At 42.9% G+C, this 24,548-nt stretch overlaps 1 protein-coding gene across 6 annotated transcripts in view; it reads right to left on the bottom strand.

Moving 5' to 3' along the window:
* The window catches only part of GRIN2B (glutamate ionotropic receptor NMDA type subunit 2B), a 544,413-nt gene that overhangs the window by 14,272 nt on the left and 505,593 nt on the right, over positions 1-24,548 (bottom strand). For all 6 annotated transcript variants that reach the window (XM_056523793.1, XM_056523792.1, XM_056523791.1 and 3 more), the window contains 3 exons: positions 9,579-9,739; positions 8,082-8,269; positions 6,404-6,642 (listed from right to left, as the gene is read on the bottom strand). In XM_056523793.1, the coding sequence (XP_056379768.1) occupies positions 6,404-6,642; positions 8,082-8,269; positions 9,579-9,739 (588 nt within the window). The remainder of the gene's footprint in view (positions 1-6,403; positions 6,643-8,081; positions 8,270-9,578; positions 9,740-24,548) is intronic.

Here is a 24,548-nt window from a genome sequence, read left to right as displayed (position 1 = left end):
TTTTTTTTCATTTCATGATCCAGCATTATTCTCTGTCAATATGATTAATAGCTTTTGTATGTTTTTTTTACACAAATTAACAAGATGAGTAGGCTTAAAGGAGTAGTGTAGTGAAAAATAACGTATCCCCTATCCAAACGATAGGGGATAAGTTATAGATCGCAGATCGCGGGGGAGTACGACCGCTGGGACCCCTCTGTGATCTCCTGAACTTTCCTGGCTTTTAGATATAAAATAAATATATAATTATAATTTTTTTTTTTTATGATTATTTATTTATTTATTTTACACTTTTTGAGTCCCTTTAGGGGGACTATTGTAAACAATCATTAGATTGCTAATACTAAAAGACGTTATGCAATTGCATAGCATTACTCAGTGTGATCATCATTCTGGTAATAGAGTCTGCCTTGGTAGAGACTAACAGCAGATTGTATGGAAACCAGCACAAAGCAGCAGGGGAGCTCCAGCTGGCATGGAAACCGATCAGACCGCTGCATATATATGTGGGGGCTGCCGATCTATCACAAGAGATGTCATTCAGGCTCTTAAGTGTCATGATCAGTTGCTCAGAGCACTAAAGGTGTTAATGGCAGACATCATCGAGATCGCCGGTATCCGCCATTGACTGTGAGTGTATGGCTGCTGATAGCCGATATGAAGCGAGTGTGGCTCCTGTGCTCGCTTCATAGACATAATGCAGTACAGGACATAAATGTAAGTCTTTAATAATTAAATACTAGGGCACAAGGACACACATTTACATTAATTGTCCTTAAAGGAGAAATATGGCAAACATTTACTTATCCACCATGCACATGATAGGGGATAAGTGGCTGATGGCAGGAGATCCGACCGCTGGGGCCCCCGCGATCTCTGTTGGCTTTGCTTTTCACATACCTACCTGAATACAGATCTGTATGATCGGGGTCTCTAATATAGTGCCCTATAGAACCCCAAAAATATAGAGCTATCTATAGTGTACTAGAGGCTCATACTGCCCTTTTGTCTTGCAGCATGAAGCCTGCTCCATTGTAGATTGTATTTCAGAGATATTCTGCCCTAAAAGCAAAACTTCCAGGCAAGAATATGGTGACTTATAGCACCAAATGGTTGATAGAACACAAAGAACCTCCAGGTCCATTATATCAGCCCATAAAGATTCAGTATGCCGCCATATACAGTAGGGTGCTCTTACATGACGTAGTCTAAATATTTTAACCATTTTCCAGTCTTATCTTATGTTACTGTAATACATTTTCAATACTTAAAAAGTATTACAATTAAGCAGAGTCTACGGTTACCGTCATTGGAACTCATCTATCATTAAGTTTATTAGATATTAAATGGAACAGAAAGAACCCTAGATACTATACTTTTTATGTCCATTGTGTAGTCGGAAGTATAAAGCCTCTGTAATACATTACTTTGGCATTAGGCTTACTCTTAATTATAGCGCTCCATTGTACAGTATGATGAACTGGCTTCTAATGGGCTTGATGGATTCCTTTCATTTCTTATGACATTCGGCTCACCATTTATGTTAGGCTTATGACTATTTTTTATCTTTGACATCATTATTTCTGTGTTATAGACTTGCACTGAAATTTCATTGATTACTATAATTTTACTACTATCTTCTCCGTTTGATAAAGATTTAGGTTTTATTTCCTGTAAATCTATCATTTATTTCTCTCTTTCTGCCTTACTAAATAATTCTCTTCTACTTTTTAATTTTTATGGCAATGCCACTCAAAGACAGAATTAGGATGGTGGTTGGCATAAGCAAATATAAGGCTCTGTTCATGTTCATATTTTCTGTAAAAACACAAAAACTCTGATTGAAAATAAAAGATTTGCTGGGAATTGATTGAAAAAAGATACAGCATGGTTGTCATTGCTCCATGATGAACAAAAAACATGCATATGCATATAATGTGTAAGTCCAAAATATAAACGTTACTACTATGTTGGAGGACGTAGGCCATGACAACTTAAAAACCTAGTATCAAATAGAATTCACACCACACAGTAACTTCTCTTTTTCAAAAGGTATACTTTAATTAAACTTCATTCATGGAAAACATAGTCCAGAAAGTATCAAAAAAGTGATAAAAACATACAATTCACCCGAGGTACACCAACTGGATGCGCTTGACACTCCTCGTTAGGCTGGATTATCTAAGCCCATTCCGGGGCATCCTGTAACCGAGGTTCCTTCCTCTCAAGAAGGAGACAGCAGTTGAGGTTGCGTCAAACACGTTTCGGAGGTCGACCATGAGAGCCGTGACCTCTGAAACGTTGTAAGTGTTTGACGCAAGCTCAAATGTTGTCTCCTTGGTGAGAGGAAGGAACCTCGGCTGCAGGATGCTTGGGAATGGGCTTTGATAATCGGGCCTAACGAGGAGTATCAAGCGCGTCCAGATGGTGTACCTTGGGTGAATTGTATGTTTTTATCACTTTTTGATACTTTCTGGACTATGTGTTCCATGAATGAACTTTCACGAAAGCATACTTTTTGAAAAAGAGAAGTTACTGTGTGGTTTGAATTCTATTTGCTACGAGTATACTGCGTGGAGAAAGAGCCTCCACATGTCCCGCATCACAGAACCCAAGTGAGAATAGGTTCCTTGGCTTGTGTGAATTGAACTTGATAATCTAGCAACACTGGCATGAGCCATTGAGCAATAATAAGTCTGTGAATTGCATCAGATTTCTCAGTAGTTCCAGGATAATAACTGAAAATACATTTTTCATTAGTTTTGTACAGTATTTTTTGGGGAAAAAAGTCATGTTCCATATTTTATACCGTTGGGGAGATTTATAAAAACCTGTGTAGAGGAGAAGTGTTGGAGTTGCCAATAGCAACCAGATTACTTCTTTCATGTTTAAAGAGGTCTGTGAAAAATGACAGAAGTGATCTGATTGGTTGCTATGGGCAACTGCACCACTTCACCTCTACACAGTTTTTCATAAATCTCCCCCTGTGTGCACAATTATTAGGCAAGTGATTATGTTGACTCTATCATCATTTATTTTTGTGTGGGCTAAGGAGATGAAAGCCCCTATATCTTGGTTTGCAAAATAGATTTAACTGACTTAAAGGGGTTATCCAGGAAAAAAACTTTTTCTTATATATCAACTGGCTCCAGAAAGTTAAACAGATTTGTAAATTACTTCTATTAAAAAATCTTAATCCTTTCAGTACTTATGAGCTGATGAAGTTGAGTTGTTCTTTTCTGTCTACGTGCTCTCTGATGACGCGTGTCTCGGGAACCGCCCAGTTTAGAAGCAAATCCCCATAGCAAATCTCTTCTACTCTGTGCAGTTCCCGAGACAAGCAGAGATGTCAGCAGAGAGCACTGTTGCCAGACAGAAAACAACAACTCAACTTAAGCAGCTGATAATTATTGGAAGGATTAATATTTTTTAATGGAAGTAATTTACAAATCGTTTAACTTTCTGAAGCCAGTTGATTATATATATATATATATATATATATATATATATATATATATAAAGTTTTTTCCTGGAATACCCCTTTAATTGAAAAGTCAAAACATTTTAAACGTCTTTTGGAGGGATGCAGAACTCTTTAAACTACTAATATATTGGGGCATGATCACAGAACGTCAAATATTTTTATGCAACAGCAATATGTGTGGAAAAAAGTTAAGCTTCCAGGAACCCATTATCCTCCAGTTCTGTCATATCCCACAACTGCAACCTACTTGGAGTGGCCAAAAGTACAAGGTGTTCAGTGCTCAGAGACATGGCCAAGGCGGAAGGCTGAAACCCGAACAAGACACATACAGTTGAAATGTCAAGACTAGGCCTAGAAAAATCTGAAGATTTTACGGACTGATAAGAGGAGAGTGACTCTGGATGGGCCAGTAAATGGACCAGTAAGGGTCTATTCACACGGCATAATTTCCGCTTGCGGAATTCTGCCTCAATTTAAAGCCCATAGACTTCTATGGGATTCCGCACTCCCATTCAACCTTCTGAAATTCCGCTAGCGGAATTTCAGAAGGTTGAATGGGAGTGCGGAATCCCATAGAGGTCTATGGGCTTTAAAGGGGTTCTCCACTGCCTTAACCTACTTTTGGCAGTTAGTTAGTTCTGTGGCTATATGTTATTATGGCTTTTTTCATGTTACTAACGGTTCTGTATGTGGTGATTTACTTACCTTTTTCCAGACCCGGAAGCTGGTTTCTTCATTTGCTTCCTGCCTTGCCTCGACCACTTTTTTTCTTTTCTTCCGCCGCCATCTTGCCATCGGGACGTCACCGTGGAGGGTGGTGTGTTGGAGGCCGGCCTGCCCCTCGCTCCGTACGTGCCCGCCTCCCGCGCGGTTGCGGAGCGCTGGACAGCTCCGAAGGCTGTCTGGGCTTGCTGGGAGTTGTAGTTTCACAACAACTGGAGGCACCCTGCTTGGGAAACACTGCCATAGCAAACCTTCAGGAGCTGTCCAGCCCTCCGGAACTCACCTCCGGCCAGGTTAGGGTTAACAATCCTCCAGCGTGTCAGGCCCGATGCTGACATCACTATGGCACATGCGCAGATGATCCTCCGGAGCGAGGACCAACTGCGCATGCGCCCATCACGGCATCCGATTCGCCGAAAGCAGCCCAATCTGCATTCAGCTTAGAAGAAGCTGAAAGTAAGGAGGGTGCACGCTGATGACGACAGAGGAATCCGTCGCGCGGGAGGCGGGCACGTACAGAGCGAGGGGCAGGCCGGCCTCCAACACACCACCCTCCACGGTGACGTCCCGATGGCAAGATGGTGGCGGAAGAAAAGAAAAAAAGTGGTCGAGGCAAGGCAGGAAGCAAATGAAGAAACCAGCTTCCGGGTCTGGAAGAAAGGTAAGTAAAACACCACATACAGAACCGTTAGCAACATGAAAAAAAGCCATAATAACATATAGCCACAGAACTAACTAACTGCCAAAAGTAGGTTAAGGCAGTGGAGAACCCCTTTAATTTGACCCTAATGGGAACAGAGCTTCACTTTGACGCTGGTATGTGCTGGTATTACCAAATATGACCTAGTTGGACCTTTTTGAGTTGAAAATGGAGGCAAAATCAACTTCCCAACGTACGGTCAGTTTTCTAGAAGAAACTTTTTTTAAGCAGTGGTACAGAAAAGAGTCTGCAACGTACAAGCAGACCATGAATTTTATGCAGGACAATGCTCCATTGCATGCACTGAAGTACTCCACTGTGTGGCTATCCAGATAGGACCTTAGAGATGATTAATAATAACATGCCTCCCCCCCCCCCCCCTCCACAACTGACCTAAACCCTAATGTGAACTTGTGGGCTCTTCTTCAATGGGAGATTTACGTGATGGAAGCCAGTGTACCTCGCTGGGCAGTGTGTGGAGGCCATGGTCGCTGCTGCACAAAATGTTGATCATCAACGGATCAAGAAATAGACAAACTCCATGAACAGAAAGATTCATGGCTGCTATTGAAAAGAAAGGCGGATATATTGATCTTTTTTTTTTTATCTTACAAATTATTTCTAAATAATTATTTGTAAAATTTGAGTTATTTGTTTATTATTCTCACTTCATCTAACAGATAAAAAAAACAAAACAAGATGAGAGATGAGAACATTTTTGTTTTTCATTTAGTTGCATAATAATCCTGCACACTAGTTGTTATCCGGAAATTGTGCATACATAGATATTCTCCTAAGAAAGACAAAATTACGTTTAAATGTGCACTATCATTAAAACACATTTTTGCCATTGCACTCATTATGGTAAATAAAAAAATATTTCTAATGCACTAATGCATAAAAAAAAATATTAAGTTTGCTATGCTTTACTTGTGTTTTAAAAAGCTACCACTAGGTGTCTCCCTACTTGTCCAGAGCACATTTCCTCCCATTTCTTGCACAGACTTTGGACTCCTGCTGGCCTGGCAGAAGTCCAAAATCAGGAAATGCAGTGTGGAGTGCTGGGGGATGTGTGTGCAGCCTTAGCCAATCATAGCTCATCTCACACTGAACTGCTCTGGGCTATGAGTCAGGGAGGAAGTTCACCCCTGTAAGGCTTCAGATGATGTCGCGCCTGCTGGGTAAAGTCCCTTCCTAGTCTGTAAATCTGGCTGAGACTGAGCAGAAAATACAGAGCAATATCAAGGTAGAAAACTAAAAAATTATACAAATAAAGGCAGGGGGTGGATTATCATGATGGGCGCAGTGAACTGGGAGGATTATAACATTTAACAAGATCACAAGAGGTACTCTTTAAGGTTTATGAAAGTTTTGGGATTTACAGAGGGCAATGTAGTTGTTTAATAATAAAATAAATCCTCAAATAATTATTAGTTGCCTAATAACTGTGTACAAGCCTAATATTGGAGGATATATCTGACATGTCCTGTACTTACCCTGCTGATAGAGAATACCAGGCCTGGCTTTCCAGAGCAGACCCCCATAAAGCAGTGACGAAACTGCCAGAAGAAGAGGTGCTCCATTATAAAGGTGATGAGGCTCAGAGCCATAGCGGCGCCCAGCATGTAGAAGACACCAGCCATGTTGTCGATGTCCAGCTGACTACTCATCACCTCATTCTTCTCATTATGACAAATGCCAGTCAACCAGAGGGCTTCCAGCTCTTCCATTTCCCCTAAACAAAATACAAATATCAAGTCAGATTAAGAAGGCAAAAAAAAGCTTCATAAAGCAAACCAGCCATGTGCCATCGAGTTAGTTTTTTTTAACTTAGTGCAATGTTTAGTGTTCTGTATCATAAGTCAAAAATATGAGAAGTAGTCTATTAAAGCTTCACTATGAGCTTTGAAAAGGGCATAAATCTGGTATGAAACTGAAATAGTATACTTTACTTTAGTAGACTATATAATTCTATACTATGGTACGAATAGGGAGTATGCAATTATAGCTGTCACGCACCCTCCCGTAGGCTTGCATTGAGGGGCGGAGCGTGACGTCACATGTCGCCGGCCCTGTAGTCGCCCGTAATCAGACCCAGAGTGAACATGCTCAGGGGACTGATTACAAACGGGGTGCCGCGTGCATGATCACGGGCGTCCCCAGCTGTGGGACTCCCGCGATCAGGCATCTTATCCCCTATCCTTTGGATAGGGTATAAGATGTGTAAGCACCGGAGAACCCCTTTAAAAGGTATTCTGGGATCAGAAATCTGTATTTAAAAAAGACTATCACCCCAAAAATATAACTTACTAATTTGTGTTATCACAAATTGTCCTGGCTTTAGCATGCTTTTGTTTGATTTACCCCTCACAGGAAGTTGTATAGTCCTATCATTGTCAGGGTGGAGTTGTCTCCTCCCTCTCTCTCTCTCTTCTCTGCTGTTTCAGGAGGCATGGCTAGCCTCGACAGCTACATCACCATCTTTCTGTCATCTACACATAAACATATAAATATCTTTTATGAGACATTAAAGGGGTACTCCACTGGCCAGCGCTCGTAAGTAAATGTTCCGAACTCTGTTTTCACGCTGCAAAGGTCGACCACGCCCCTCGAGACATCACAGCCACACACCCTCAATGCAAGTCTATGGGAGGGGGTCGTGACAGCCGTCACGCCCTCTCCTATTGACTTGCATTGAGGGGGTGCGTGCGTGATGTCATGAGGTTCATGGCCGACCCCCGCAGTGCAAAAACAGCATTCAGAACATTTACATCCGAATGCTGGCCAGTGGAGTAGCATAACGTGATGCCCTGTGCTAAACAATGTCACAAGCAAAGGAGCAGACAGGAAATGAATAGCAGATGCTGCAAATTCGCTGATTGTGCCAAAGTCGTGTGTGAAATGAGGTGATCTGCAACAGCTCTAGGTGGGGAACAGGCAGGAGAATTGTTGGAAGGGAACGCATTCTGAACTGAGGGGAAGGAATGCATTCTGGGAATTGTAGTGCCGAGCAACTGCTCAACCAGGAAATACAGCACTAAAACCCCAAATACAAATAGATATTGGTGGTTTCGGAACTGGGGCAGACATGTAACATATACTTACCTGAAGTCGGATTACCCTACAATACTCTCTCTTTACTAAACATATCGAATTCTCTGAGGAGCTACATACCATCACCGAATAGTTGCAGGATTGCCAGGTCGATCTGTCTTTTCCATCCAGAGTCCTTTTGGATAGCAATCCCATAACCAGTGGATGCAAAGACTTTGCCACTTCCGATGGTTACCAGTTTGCAGCCCTCGTCCCGCCCTGCCATGTAGTTCAGCACAGCAGCATCATAAATAAAGGCGTCCAGTTTACTATGAAAGGAGGAAAGACATGAAAAGGCCATTATGAACATTGAGCTATGGATTTCCTAAAAGGCAATCTCGTGTTGCTGAAATAATTTTATCATTTATAAAATGTCAGGAGCCTTACATTAAATATGTACGTTTTATCCAATGTTTTATGTATAATTTATCAGGATACAGACCGATACATTTAATGTACAAAATTCAGATTGTGTCTCAATCTATAATAGAACATAAATCTTCAGATTCAAGATCACTACATATATAGTTAACTGGTGGATTATTCTTCTGTTTATAGGGGTACTCCGGCCCTAAGACATCTTATCCCCTATCCAAAGGATAGGGGATAAGATGTCTGACCGCGGGGCTGCGTGACGCGCTGCCAGCTCACAAACTGCCGGGTGCCGACCACGGGGCCGGAGTATTGTGACGTCACGACTCTGCCCCCGTGTGACGTCACGCCCCCGCTATGCAAGTCTATGGGAGGGGGCGTGGCGGCCGCCACGCCCCCTCCCATAGACTTGCATAGCGGAGCGGGGGTGACGTCACACGGGGGCGGAGTCGGGACGTCACGATACTCCGGCCCCGTGGTCGGCAGTTTGTGTGCTGGCAGCTCAAAGAGGTGGGTGCCGAATGCAAGATTGCAGGAGTCCCCAGCGGTCAGTCATCTTATCACTTATCCTTTGGATAGGTAGCAAAAAACCTCCAGATTCCACAAGGACTTGAATTGGCGCAGAATGGATGAGGAACAAGAAGATCACTAGGCGATTTATTTGGAACAACGCGTTTCGACGCTAGGACAGGCATCTTTTTCAAGTTCAAAACCTGGAGGAATCTGGAGGTTTTTTGCTACATTTGCTACACCGTTGCGGTGGTGGGACTGGCTGCATTGTGGAATACCTTTTACAGTGTTATGCCTGACTTTGCACAACCTATTGGGTAAGCGCATCCGATAATATCTGCTTAGTTATATTACCCTTTTAATGCACTACAGAGCGCTTCTTGTCTTTTTACATCCTTTGGATAGGGGATAAGATGTCTTAGGGCTGGAGTACCCCTTTAAATATATTGCAGCTTGCATGCTGAGCACAAACTATTCTCCTATACTTGGCATAGGCCTCCTTGCTGCAATGCTATTGATTTTAATGGTTACAACAATATCTCGCAACAGAAGCGTAATCCACTGCATATATATGGAGTACATGGAGGGGTTTATCAAGTTCAAGGCTTATATAGAAAGTTTTAGGAGATGCTATTTTGATAAAAGGCGCAGTCTGGCGCCATTATGGGGGTCCGTCATATACAAAGCACAACTCACCCAGTTTTTAAGGAGAGTAGAGCATCTTGCACTGATCGCTGGTTGAATTTCACCATGTAAGTATGCATCTCGAGGTAGTTGTTACGGATATTTCTTTCTGTGCTGCCATTCGGGACAGTGCCAAATCGGAAGGCGGGGGAGAAATCATTGGGTCTTTGAAACTGCAAACAAATTAGAAAAGATCAGTCTATATAGGAAGCATATATATATATTATTATATATATATATATATATATATATATATATTTTTTTTTTTACAAAGAACCACTTAGTAGTGATGAGCGGCAGGGGCCATATTTGAATTTGCGATATTTTGCGAATATATGGACGAATATTCGTCCTATGTTCGCGAAATTCCCATATCCGCTATGTTCGTTCTCTTTTTTTTCACGCGAAAATTCGTAATGAAATTCGCATAGTGCACATGCACAATTATATCTTTCACCTAAAAGAAGGGAGGGATCAGTGTCCAGTCTGGAAGTGCCAATAAAAATAATTGCATAAATTTGCATAAAAATGAATATTCGTCATTACGAATATATATCACTATATTCTAAATATTCACGAAATCACGAAGTGCTGATATTTGCTGTAAAAATTTGCATTTCGAATATTTGCGCTCAACACAACCACTGAGGGCACAAAAAATGCAAAATGTAAAACTACAATTTGCACTTTATTACCTATGTATTTATTGTGAGACAGTGACCGTAACGGTTGTCGGGGATCGCTATATTTCCCCAAGGTATCTGCTGTATGTAGGTTTCAGGAAGCGCATTTCTCATCTAGAAGACGCTGGGTGAGATACGTGGAATTTAGGATAAGGTTAAATCCTTGGTAAGACTTATCGTTTTAGGGACTTTTTAAGCTATCAGGCCATGACTTTTATGGGATCAAAGACCGGTTTAGTAGTTAGGCTTTTCATCCCACATCCTGGGCCTTTTTACGTTTTTGGGCTAGCCTAGAGCAGCACAGGTGCTGAAGACACTGGGCTTTAAAGGGGTACTCCGGTGGAATTTTTTTTTTTTTTTTTTTTTTTTATCAACTGGTGCCAGAAAGTTAAACAGATTTGTAAATTACTTCTTTTTAAAAATTCTTAGTCCTTCCAGTACTTATTAGCGGCTGTATACTCCAGAGGAAGTTCTTTACTTTTTGGATTTCTTTTCTGTCACGACCACAGTGCTCTCTGCTGACACCTCTGTCCGTTTTAGGAACTGTCCAGAGCAGCATATGTTTGCTATGGGGATTGTCTCCTGCTCTGGACAGTTCCTGACATGGACAGAGGTGTCAGCAGAGAACACTGTGGTCGTGACAGAAATTAAATCCAAAAAGTAAAAAACTTCCTCTGTAGTATAAAGCCGCTAATAAGTACTGAAAGGATTGAGAATTTTTAATAAAAGTAATTTACAAATCTGTTTAACCTTCTGGCACCAGTTGATTAAAAAAAAAAAAGTTTCCCACCGGAGTACCCCTTTAAAACAAAGGCTGCTTTCACACTATAAAACAACTTCCGTTATGAACGCCCGTTAGGAAATCGGCAGGTATACGGCCGGTACAAAATCACTAACGGCCGTTAGAAAATCCCATTATAGTCTATAGGATTTTTCTAATAGACGTTTTAACCCTTATCGCCCATTATTAATAATGGCCGTTATTTTGTGGCGGGCAATAGTAATGGAAAAATTAGTGCATGCACTATTTCTCCCGTTCATTCGCCCGTCACAAAATAACGGCCGTTATTAATAACGGTCAATAACGGGTTAAAACGGCTATTAGAAAAATCTCATAAACTATAATGGGATTTTCTAGCGGCCGTTAGTGATTTTGTACCGCCCGGATACCTGCCGATTTCCTAACGGGCGTTCATAACGGAAGTTGTTTTATAGTGTGAAAGCAGCCTAAGTGGGAATCAGTCTGCAAGCGAGGCTGTGAGGAACCTGACTACCTGATGGCAGCTTTATTCCTGAAGGCTGCGGCCTTAAAAGAGGATATTGTAACTGAAGTAACACATGTTTGATGTCTATCACGGGTGGCTGGTAGTAAGTCACCAGTATAGACAGAGACAATTTATTTTATAGTTATCCCTGACAAGCAGGATTTATTTTGTGTTATGCTTGAAAGTAAAGGCTGCATTTATTTTGTTACTAAAAAGACTGAGGGGGAGATTTATCACAATCTGTACAGAGGAAAAGTTGACCAGTTGCCCATAGCAACCAATCAGATCCCTTTTTAGAGGCCTTTTTTTTTTTTTAAATTAGGAGAAGAGAATTGATTGGTTGCTATAGACAGCTAGGAAACTTTTCCTCTGCACAGGTTTTGATGATTTATGAAGCCATCTTTAAAAAATAATTTGTGTTCCTGTCTCTGTCTGCTATTTTGCCACTAATTGACTGGTTCTGGAGAGCTAATCTCCCACAATAATTGATCTATCTATCTTTTTGCAAATACACCGATCAGCCATAAGTTACTATCTGGACATGGCTAGACATCTGAGTCAGAACATCTGCAAAAACAGCAGGTCTTGTGGAGCATTCCTGATATGCAGTAGGTACTACTTGCCGGCTCATGGGTTGTGGGTTTCCTGGGTCAGAGGACCTGTGACCAACATTCTAAAGATTTTCCTATCATTAAATAACTTAGAGTCACACATTTTTTTATACCGGTTCTTGACACGTTGTCCTGTTCTCGATATATGAGGGTTTATAGTTTGTTTGATAATTCAGGGAAACAGTTAGATATGTGTCAAAAAAGAGGAACATGACACCAGGTACAAGGTATTGACTTGGCCTCAAAATTTCCTAGATCTCAATCCAATTGAGTATGTGATGGAAAACACTCTGATCCATGGAGGTCACACTGCAAAACAGGACCTAAAGGACCTGCTGCTAGTGTCTTCTTAGTGCCAGATACTACAGGACACCTTCAGAGGTCTAGTGGAGTCCAGGCTTCAATGGGTCAGAGCTGTTCGGTAGCACAAGGTGGACCTCAACACAATATTAGGCATTTAGTTTTAAAGGGGTATTCCAAGTTTTTTTTTTACTATGCTACAGGGGCTGTAAAGTTAGTGTAGTTCATAATATAGTGTCTGTACCTGTGTTTGATAGTGGTCTCGCAATTATTCTGTGATTTTTGCCCCAATGTTTATTTTTAATAGCATACAAAATGACTGTCGTCTCAGGTTTTTTCAGGTTGCAGTGCGGCCCAAAACATTACATCACTAGTCAGGTGATCAGTGGGAGCCTGTCTTTGCTGCAATGGGAGGGGCGACAGCTGGATGGGAGGGGGATCATTATACAAGGAATTGTAGTTTTGCAACAGCTGTAGGCACCCTGGTTAGAAAACACTGGTCTATTGCAGTGGTTAATGGGTGGGAGGGAGAGAACTCCAACAGGAAATAGCCAGTTCACAAAAAGATAGCCACAGCATTATGGCTGACTCAGAACATAGCTGTTTAGCTCAAAGACAATTACAGAACCATTACTGTCTGGCAGGTAAGTAATAAAATCCCCTTATAGTGGATTACCCCTTTAAAGGGGTACTTCAGCCCTAATACATCTTTGTCCCCTATCCAAAGGAAAGGGGATAAGATGTACGATCGTGGGGGTCCCGCCGCTGGGGACCCCCGCAATCTCTCATTCCGCACCCACCTTTGTAAGCTTTCTGCAGTGCTGGAGGCTCCAACTGTGAAGCGTGACAACCACGGGGCCGAAGTATCGTGACATCACGATTCTGCCCCTGTGTGATGTCACGCCCCGCCCCCTCAATGCAAGTCTATGGGAGGGGGCGTGACGGCCATCACGCTTCACAGTCGGAGCCTCCAGCGCTGCAGAGAGCTCACAAAGGTGGGTGCGGTCGGAAGTACAGATTGCGTGGTCCCCAGTGGCGGGACCCCAGTGATCATACATCTTATCCTCTATCCTTTGGATAGGGGATAAGATGTATTAGGGCCGAAGTACCCCTTTAAGGTTCTGTCTGCCATGTAAAATGACAACCAAAACTATTGAGAATATGCAGATACCACTCGTCCAACAACTACAATTTCAATTATTAGAACCTACAGTAACATATTTAGCAATATCTTAATTCATGAACATATGTAATCGTTAAAGTCTATTTATATAACAGGATTTACGTGCAATGCTTTATTTCTATTAAAAATTAAGCAATTTTTTGCCTTTTTATTTTGGATTCTATCTTTCAATGCTATTGTTTAAAATTAGGCCATGGTTATTACTTGTATAAATGCATTATTCATATAAAAAAAAAGCCAAACTACAGCTTTCCACCAAAGCATGAAATTCTGCTGAAATTAAATTAGGATTTCATTAAAGATAACATTCCCACAATCCTTTGCTCACGCAGTGAAGAATAATTGGCTCGGAGAGTCTTTTACTGGCAATAAATCTGGCCATTTTCTCGAGTTAATGTACGTGAGGTTGTAAAATTTTAAGCTCAGTGTTTTATGGAGGATCCAGTCAGTTCCTTATCCTTTACAATCAATAGAAGTGTTAAAGATTGAATTTACCGATTCTTGTCTAGTAAGAATCAATACGGTATTGTGACTCTGCTTAGGGATAAAATTGCTTATGAGTGATTGATGGCCGGTGATATTTCCACAAGTCAGGACCTATTCATGAAAGTCAAGCAGGAAGGAACAGTCACGACAGAGATCTCTTCTCTGAAGCCAAAGCCTATGAATCAGTGGTCTCCAAACTGTGGACCTCTAAATGTGTCAAGACTACTAACATGAGTGTAGTACTACCTGTGTATGAGCATGCCAACATTTATAAAACAACCTCCCACCCCCCAAAAATGTATATCTAAACCAGCCATTTTTATATATTTTTGAAACTTTATTCATCATATATAAATTCAGTCACTGTATGGTGGCATTATTACTCAGTCACTGTATGGTGACATTATTACTCAGTTACTATATGGTGACATTATTACTCAGTCACTGTATGGTGACATTATTACTCAGTTACTATATGGTGACATTATTACTCAGTTACTATATGGTGACATTATTACTCAGTCACTGTATGGTGACATTATTACTCAGTTACTATATGGTGACATTATTACTCAGTTACTATATGGTGACATTATTACTCAGTCACTGTATGGTGACATTATTACTCAGTTACTGTATGGTGGCATTATTACTCAGTTACTATATGGTGACATTATTACTCAGTTACTATATGGTGACATTATTACTCAGTTACTATATGGTGACATTATTACTCAGTCACTGTATGGTGACATTATTACTCAGTTACTATATGGTGACATTATTACTCAGTTACTATATGGTGACATTATTACTCAGTTACTATATGGTGACATTATTACTCAGTCACTGTATGGTGACATTATTACTCAGTTACTATATGGTGACATTATTACTCAGTTACTATATGGTGACATTATTACTCAGTCACTGTATGGTGACATTATTACTCAGTTACTGTATGGTGACATTATTACTCAGTTACTATATGGTGACATTATTACTCAGTTACTATATGGAGGCATTATTACTCAGTTACTATATGGTGACATTATTACTCAGTTACTATATGGTGACATTATTACTCAGTCACTGTATGGTGACATTATTACTCAGTCACTGTATGGTGACATTATTACTCAGTTACTATATGGTGACATTATTACTCAGTCACTGTATGGTGACATTATTACTCAGTTACTATATGGTGACATTATTACTCAGTTACTATATGGTGACATTATTACTCAGTTACTATATGGTGACATTATTACTCAGTTACTGTATGGTGACATTATTACTCAGTTACTATATGGTGACATTATTACTCAGTTACTATATGGTGACATTATTACTCAGTCACTGTATGGTGACATTATTACTCAGTTACTATATGGAGGCATTATTATTCAGTGGCTGAGTAATACTATCATACGTTGATTGAATAATACAGTACAGTGACCCCCCGACCTACGATGGCCCCGATATACGATAATTTCAACATGCGATGGCCTCTCAGAGGCCATCGCATGTTGAAGGCAGCATCAACATACGATGCTTTTGTATGTCGGGGCCATCGCATAAACGGCTATCCGGCAGCCCAGACTGCTTCAGCTGCCACCGGATAGCCGTTTACGGTGCCCCGTGTGGTCCGCTGACGATCACTTACCTGTCCTCGGGGCTCTGGCGCGTCCTCTTCGGGATCCCCACCATCGTTGACGCTCTCCATCGTCGTCATCACACCGCTGCGCACGCCGTCCTGTCATCCAATAGGAGCGGCGTGCGTAGCAACGTGATGGCGGCGTCGGAGAGCGAGGATGCCGGGGAAGCAGAGGCCTTGCCGGAGCATCGGGGACACCCCGGGGACGCGGCGACAGCAATGGAAGGTGACATCCAGGGCAGCGGTGACGGTCCGGAGCGGTGGGGACAGGTGAGTACAACTTCCTATACCAGTGGTCTTCAGCCTGCGGACCTCCAGATGTTGCAAAACTACAACTCCCAGCATGCCCGGACAGCCGTTGGCTGTCCGGGCATGCTGGGTGTTGTAGTTTTTCAACATCTGGAGGTCCGCAGGTTGTAGACCACTGTCCTATACATTACATTGCACGGATCCCTCAACATATGATGGTTTCAACAAACGATGGTCCATTTGGAACTGATTACCATTGTATGTTGAGGGACCACTGTATTATCAAACAGCGATTGAGTAATACGATCATATAGTGGTTGAGTAATACTATCATACAGTGCTTGAGTAATACTATCATACAATGCTTGAGTAATACTTTCATACAGTGGCTAAAAGGGGTACTCTGCTGCTCAGCGTTTAGAACAAACTGTTCCGAATGCTGGAGCCGGTGCCGGGAGCTCGTGACGTCAAGCCCTGCCCCCTCATGACATCACGCCCCACCCCCTCAATGCAAGTCTATGGGAGGGGGTGACGTCATGAGGGGGTGGAGCTATGACGTCACGAGCTCCCAGCATCGGCTCCAGCGTTCGGAACAGTTTGTTCCAAACGCTGAGTAGCAGAGTACCCCTTTAAGTAATACTATCATACTAGTTTGAGAGGTGATTCAAAAAGGATGTTGAAAAAGTAAAGGCCTGTAGATAAAGTAAGCCATCATTGCATTGATTTGAAGAGGATGAACTCGCTGGTGTTCAGCAATGAGGCCAGATCTAACCCCTGCAACTTCTTTCTGTGAAGCTACATCAAGGGCTGAGTTTATCTGATCCCCCACCACCCAGCCACATTATCTGAATGACCCAAGACTAAGCATTACTGAAACAGCAGCGTCTAGATAGATACCAGATCCAATAAAAGCAGCACCTCCAAAATAAATATCAGCAGCAGAATCCACGCATGTATGGGACTGTGGTTAAAAGATCCAACACGCCTGCCTCAGGCATGCTGTCCTAGAAGATCACTGACTTAACTGATCAATGCAATGCAATATCACTGCATTCATCAGTATAAGCAATCACATTTATTGCTTATGCAAGTCCATAGGTTGACTAAAAAAGTAGAATTATATATATATATATATATATATATATATATATATATATACATATATATATATATATATATATATATATATATATATATATATAAAATAATCATAAGATGCAGCCATGGCTTAATACAGCCAAAGTATTTAGCCATGGCAGGATCTTCTGGTTATTGGTTGTCTTTAATCTTGGCCTGGCATCTGGTCAAATGTTATATATTGTGTATAGCTATGTTCAAGGTGTTTACATTTTTCCTTTTGTCTTGTCATTGGTGCTATTAGCCCACAAAAAACAAACCCTCATATGACTCTGTAGATGAAAAAAAAAATAAAGTAAAAATGGATAAGGGGGTACAAACATGCAAAACAGATTAAAATACTGAAGAAATACACAACACATACAAAAGCATTTTAGACTTGAATGTGTTCCATCTGCAAAACACATTCAAGTTTTATATGCTGCATTTTTTTAAATATGCGCTAATTTTATAGACTAATGGATTAACATTAGGCAATCACAAAGAGAAAAGTGTGTCGGCACTGCCGCACACTCGTTACCGCAGGTAGTATGAACTGCATCCAACACCCGGAGACAAGGCACAGCTGTCCTTCTCCCGGTGCTCTATCCCCATGGAAACGAACCTTCGATAATCCAAAAAAAGAGTATACAGGGAGGCACTCGTGGATGCAACAGTGTTTTATTCCGGTCTGGTCACAGGATACAACAGAGGCCAACGGTCCGTTTCTCGCTCACATGCGCTTAATCATGACCTGTGTCATGATTAAGCGCATGTGAGCGAGAAACGGCCCGTTGGCCTCTGTTGTATCCTGTGACCAGACTGGAATAAAATGCTGTTGCATCCACGAGTGCCTCCCTGTATACTCTTTCTTTGGATTAACATTAGGGTCTCTTATATATCTGTATGCTGTAATACGGAGCTAAATACTGGTGTAAAAGTGGCCTTATGCTGCATGTTCCAGCGTGCGCACAGTTTACTCTTTACACATTGTTGTTACATTTTCCACAGAGACCGGCCCTGACATGGATCTCAGTTCCCATTATCCATCACTATGCCCGACTTGTCTGGATTGCCGCTTTATGTCACATAAAGTCTTGTTCTTCTCCGAAAGCATTTTTTTAAACGTAGCCCTGGATTGTAGAACAGAGCCATTGTTACCGGCACGGAAGATCAATCTCTTTTTCGCAACGACATTGCACATGACTCCTTTCAGTGCACAAGAACAGTTCCCTTTCATAAATCTCTGCGACGGACACTGATGTCAGATGTTATTTCAAATACGTAAGGCTCCGAGCCTTGTCGATATGTCACGGGATGAAAAAGAATATGCGTCAGGGAGCCGATATTTCTGCAGCCTCAAAACGGAATAAAGTGCGATTACACAAGATGCCGGTTAAACCTTTTTCACTCTGAGGTCAATGTCATAGAGAAAACTGGGAATTTTCCTTCGCCTGCTGGAGCCTGATTAGTAGTTTGGAGATGTGCTCCAGATGAAGGCTTTGCCGAGAACTATTGTTAAGCGCTTGGAAGTACAATTTACATAATGAAGTAGCTAAAAGCATCTGTTGATTGGCCAGAATAAAGCTTTGATTCTGACTGGCTACAATTAAAATGACATGCTGACTCGGTGCCTTTGCAGCGTTGTCTCGTGAGAGAATTGCGCACTAAGGGTTCTTAAAAATATCTAATACACTTCTCCGAATAAAGATAAAATCAATGCAGAGTATGTTGTGGAATAAGATATTGAATTACAGAGCTAGGGGAAATGGATGATCTATATAGACCAGGGAAAAAGAATGCTTATGTCTATGAAGATGTATCGTCCGTAGTATTACACCCATCGGACTGTTTAAAGGGGTACTCCTCCCCTAGACATCTTATCCCCTATCCAATGGATAGGGGATAAGATGTCAGATCGCCGGGGTTCCGCTGCTGGGGACCCCGGGGATCGCTGCTGCAGAACCCAGCTATCATTACTGCGCAGAGGGAGTTCGCTCTGCACGTAATGACGGGCAATACAGGGGCCGGAGCATCGTTACGTCACGGCTCCGCCCCTCATGACGTCATGGCCCGCCCCGTCAATACAAGTCTATGGGAAGGGGGCGTGGCGGTCGTAGACTTGCATTAAGGTGATGGGCCATGATGTCATGAGGGGCGGAGCCATGACGTCACACTGCTCCGGCCCCTGTATCGCCCGTCATTACGCACAGAGCGAACTCGCTCTGCGCAGTAATGATAGCGCGGTGCCGCAGCAGCGATCCCCGGGGTCCCCAGCAGTGGGACCGCGGCGATCTAACATCTTATCCCCTATCCTTTGGATAGGGGATAAGATGCAAGGGGCGGAGTACCCCTTTAAGTGCCCGTATGGTGTGAGTCATCTAATCAAAGCTTCTAGAGAAAAAAAAAAGTATTATATTTCCAATGTACTTTCTACATTCCGGACAAGGCACCGGAATGTAGAAAGTACATTGGGAAAGATATGTCAATACTGTCTGAAATTTAAAGAAAATCTGTCACATGGAAAATGTAATCCAATCTGAAGGCATCATGTAATAGAGCAGGAGGAGCTGAGAAGACTCATATATAGTTTTTTGGGAAAAAAGTTTCAGGCTAACTTGTCATTTATTTGTATAATCCTCTGCTTATTCTGAGCTATGCACTTAGGTGGGCGGTGCTAGTCAGTGATTGACAGTTCTCTCCATATGTACCTATACAGACATACCGTATATACTCGAGTATAAGCCAAGTTTTTCAGCACAATATTTCGTGCTGAAAACACCCCTCTTGGCTTATACTCGAGTGAACTCTCCGCCTGCCAATCCCTTTCAGTAGTCTTCAACTTGCAGACCTCCAGATGTTGCAAAACTACAACTCCCAGCATGCCCGGACAGCCATCGGCTGTCCGGGCATGCTGGGAGTTGTAGTTTTGAAACATCTGCAGGTCCGCAGGTTGAAGACCACTGCGGCTTTCGTTTTCATCCAGACCCCCCTTTAGTTTTCTACTCACCTCCCCTCGGTGGGAAGGAAGGGTGAGCTGGTCCGGGCCATCTATACTGCAGGGACCGTCCGGTAGGGAGGGTTAATCATTCCGGGCTGTCCATCTTCACCGGGAGGCCCTCTTCTCCTCTCCGGGCCCGGCCCCGGACTAAGTGACGTTGCCTTGATGACGACGCACAGGGACATCCCTGCGCATGAACGTCCCTGTGCGTCGTCGTCAAGGCAACGTCACTAGTCCGGGGCTGGGCCTCCCGGTGAAAATGGACAGGATTAATTGTCTAACCCTCCTCACTGGACGGATCCTGCAGCATAGATGGCCCGGAACAGCTCATCCTTCCTTCCCACTGAGGGGGGGTGAGTAGAAAACTAATGGGGGTCTGGATGATGACGAAGGCCCGGGCAGTGGTCTTCGACCAGCGGACCTCCAGATGTTTCAAAACTACAGTTTTGCAACATCTGGAGGTCCGTAGGTTGAAGACCACTGAAGGGATTGACAGGCGGTGATGATGAAGGGGGGGGGGATGATGACAGGGTGATGATGACGGGGGTATTAATGATGGGGGTCTGGATGATGGGGAGGGACAGGGAGGGATGATGTATTTCCCACCCTAGGCTTATAGTCGAGTCAATAACTTTTCCTGGGTTTTTGGGGTGAAATTAGAGGCCTCGGCTTATATTCGGGTCGGCTTATACTTGAGTATATACGGTAGCTGTCAATCATTGAGTAGTACCGCCCACATGAATACTTAGGTCAGCATGAACAGAGATTTACATAAATAAAAGTTATCCTGGAACTTCCCACACACATCTTTATATCACCCTGCTCGGCTCCTCCTCCTCTATAAAATGATACTTGCAGCCAGACCGCATTTTCATGTGACAGGTTCCCTTTAAAGAGAAAAAGAAAAGGCAATATAGACATCCCAAAGTAACAAATGGGTAGGATGTGGGGGTTCCAGAGGTTGGACACCCCAATAATCACAAAGGAACAACTTCTTAAAACTTCTTAACATTATAGGGGTTTTCCCATCTGAAGAATTTATCGACCACAGGATAACAGATAAATTGATGGTGGGGATCTCTTACCGATCCAGATAGAAAGTTCAAAATTCTGCGATATTTGCAAGCCCCATGGAGAATGAATGGAGCACTGGCCATACACAAGGGGTACAGTCCGTTTATTCAGGGATACAATTTCCCTCTGTTCTTATGATCGGTGGTGGTCCCAGCTTGTTATCCCCTGTCCTATGGATAAGACATAACTGCTGGATATGGGAATACCCCTTTAAGATCAGCTATTAGGGTTGTGCTATACTCAGGAACAAACCTGGGAAACACATATAGTCCAGGTAGGGGGTCCGCTGTAGTTCCTCTAAATTGGTTGATATATCACCGCTAGAGGTGAGCAAATCGAATCTGATGAACCTGAATACGTTACGAATTTCAGGAAAAATTTGCTTCGCAACAAATCCGAATATCGCCGTGATTCGATCGCATGAATCGCTTCATTAAACTCCATTTAGTGCAGTCCAGGCTCCAGGGCATCTAAAATGGTGGATCCACGTGTTAGGACATGGGGAAAGGAATCCTGGGAAGGCGGGAACAAGGGTAGGCGGGATGACCCTGAATCACATGCAGCATGCAGCCTATCAGCAGCCAGTCACCCCTGTGATGTCACAGCCCTATATAATCGGCATCCATCTTGCGGCCAGCCATTCCAGTGTTGTATTTCAGAGAGAGCATTTCACTGCAGGAAGAGATGGAGCATTATGTGCGTTGCACAGAAAAACAGCTTCACAGCATTGATTCACCACAATCCCAAATCACTGCATAAAAGCACTGACAGAGAGGGAGACAAAGTACACTCTTGGGTGTGATACACAGCGTCTCCACTGCTGCAGTGGGGTGTACAGCAACTCTAAAGCCTAAAGGGGTCAGTCAGGCAGAGCAGTAAAAGCCATTGTCTCCTCATGCTGCTGCGAACTCCAGGTTGTGTCATTCAGCCACTATATGGTCTCATCATGCTTCTGCCACCTCCAGGCTGCGTCATTCAGCCACTTTATGGTCTCCTCATGCTGCCGCGAACTCCAGGCTGTGTCATTCAGACACTATATGGTCTCCTCATGCTTCCGCCACCTCCAGGCTGTGTCATTCAGCCACTATATGGTCTCCTCATGCTGCCGCTGACTCCAGGCTGTGTCATTCAGCCACTATGTGGTCTCCTCTTGTTGCTGCCAACTCCAGGCTGTGTCACTGTGCCGCCATGTGGTCTCCTCATGCTGCTGGCACATTAAATACAAATTTTAGGTTCATCTATTTGAAATCTTTTGTTTAAATGTAAAAAAATGTCTTTAATCTTTTCAATTGTGAGGCCCTATGGTCTCGTCAGGCTGTTGCCACCTCTAGGTTGGGTCATTCAGCCACTATATGGTCTCCTCATGCTGCCGCCACCTCCACGCTGTGTCATTCTGCCGCCATATGGTCTCCTCATACCAATGCCACCTCTAGGCTCTGTCCTTGTGCCGCTCTGCGACAGTGATTCTAATAGCGACGCCTCTAATCTGAATGTCATACTGAATACTCCCTATGCATGTTATGGCAAGGCAAAGTGTTCTACACTTTTTTTTTTTTGCAAGAAAGGTGGCAGCTTTAAGTACACATGTTCACTTAAAAAGTACATTGCCCCCATTGACTAGTACAGGGAAGTCAACATTGTTCAAGCATGCACATTCCAATCCATTCTCCTTGCCTGCCAGGTTACATCGATGTCATGAAAAGCGTTTCCATTATATTGACAATGGCTGGAAACTTTCCAGACAGACATTGTTAGGTTACACCCCCGGAAATTTTAGAAATAAAAAGTTGGAGTGCTGCATCAAGTTCCTGCATGGAAAAGGCATGAGGCTATCCTTTATAAAAGATGGGGATAGGCCTTCATATAAGATAGGGTCAGGGACTATTCATAGTATACAGAATATTGGGCAGACTGGTTCTGATCGGCTGACCCATTCTATTCAATATTGGGAGGGTGGAATACTGATCCTAACTGCAATGCTGATCAGAGAACCAATTATGGTTCCCCAGATTTAAAGGGGTACTCTGCTGCCCCAGGATTCAGAACATTTTGTTCTGAACGCTTGGAGCAGGCGGCGGGGGTCGTGACATCATGGTCACGTCCCTGTGATGTCACACCACGCCCCCTCAATGCAAGTCTATAGAAGGGGGCGTGGCAACTGTCACACCCCCTCCCATAGCCTTGCATTGAGGGGTGTGTGGTGTGACATCATGAGGGGGCGTGGCCGTGACATCAAGACCACCGGAACCCGTACCCAGCATTCTAAATGAACGTCAGGTGCTGCACAGAGATCGCGGGGGTCCCACAGACATCTTATCTCCTATGCTTTGGATAAGGGATAAGATGTCTAGGGGCAGAGTACCCCTTTAAATTCCTATGGATGTTACTAAACTAAAGTGTCCAAGCTCCTTAGGCCATTTTTTTACTGATCCTGAACACTAGAGGGCTTCAAGACTACAACTGTAGGAGATTCGATATGAAGGAAATATGTGTGAACTAAGACACGGCAACCAAGCACAAAAATACAGAGTTTCCAGGTTGTTACATACGAATAAGTGGGGAAACACTGGCCTAAATAAGCGTTTGACAATATTTTCCAGCCTAAGTATGTGGCATCCACGTTTCCAGCGATGAGCTGATAAGCCTGAAGATGCTCCGATCTGTCAGGAGGGATTTGGATCTGGCAGAACACTTCGTCTCTGCTGCGTTAAGTCAGAAGGTCTCATCAGGTCGTGTCTGTCCACATCGCTTCTTGGGGCTGAGGGATGAGTCAGGTTTCATAGGAGCCTTTTTAGGAAGCCCAGTATCCTGCATCGTTCACGCTTTGTCACTTCCAGTTCCCTTGGCGCAGAGTTTGACGGCCATCCAGAGATTCTGTGCCTTTACCCCTTGGGAGGTTTTACCTTCTCTAGAGTTTATTTTAGATGCAGTGAGAAATCGCCAAAGCATGCATTTGTGCATTAAGAAATTAAAAATGATGGCAACATTTCAAGGATTTATCCTGGCTTCATAATGACAGAATAAAGCCGCCGTCACAAAGCTTAAACCCAAGTGATTGCTTTGTTACTTTTCTATTATCCGGAATATAAAAGGCAGTTTTCGACAGGCACACAGCTAAACATTCCAGATTTATTTCGGCGCGCTTAGCTTCCATTTTTACTGTTAGCTATATTCTTCATATTGCAGTCGCAAGAAAGGGAAATTATGCATTCGATTCCTCCTGAATGTTGACTTCTTCTGCTTTCCAAAAAAAAATACAAAATATAGAGAAGGACATTTGGAAAGTTGGGCTGACTGAGCCGGTATCAGACGGCTTTAAAGGATATCTGCAGTGATATAACACTTATCCCCTAT

This window comes from Hyla sarda, chromosome 6, assembly GCF_029499605.1.
Source record: "Hyla sarda isolate aHylSar1 chromosome 6, aHylSar1.hap1, whole genome shotgun sequence".
Classification (NCBI taxonomy): Eukaryota; Metazoa; Chordata; class Amphibia; order Anura; family Hylidae; genus Hyla; species Hyla sarda.
The sequence above is the reverse complement of the archived record's forward strand: the minus strand, read 5'-3'. Positions and strand labels throughout refer to the sequence as shown.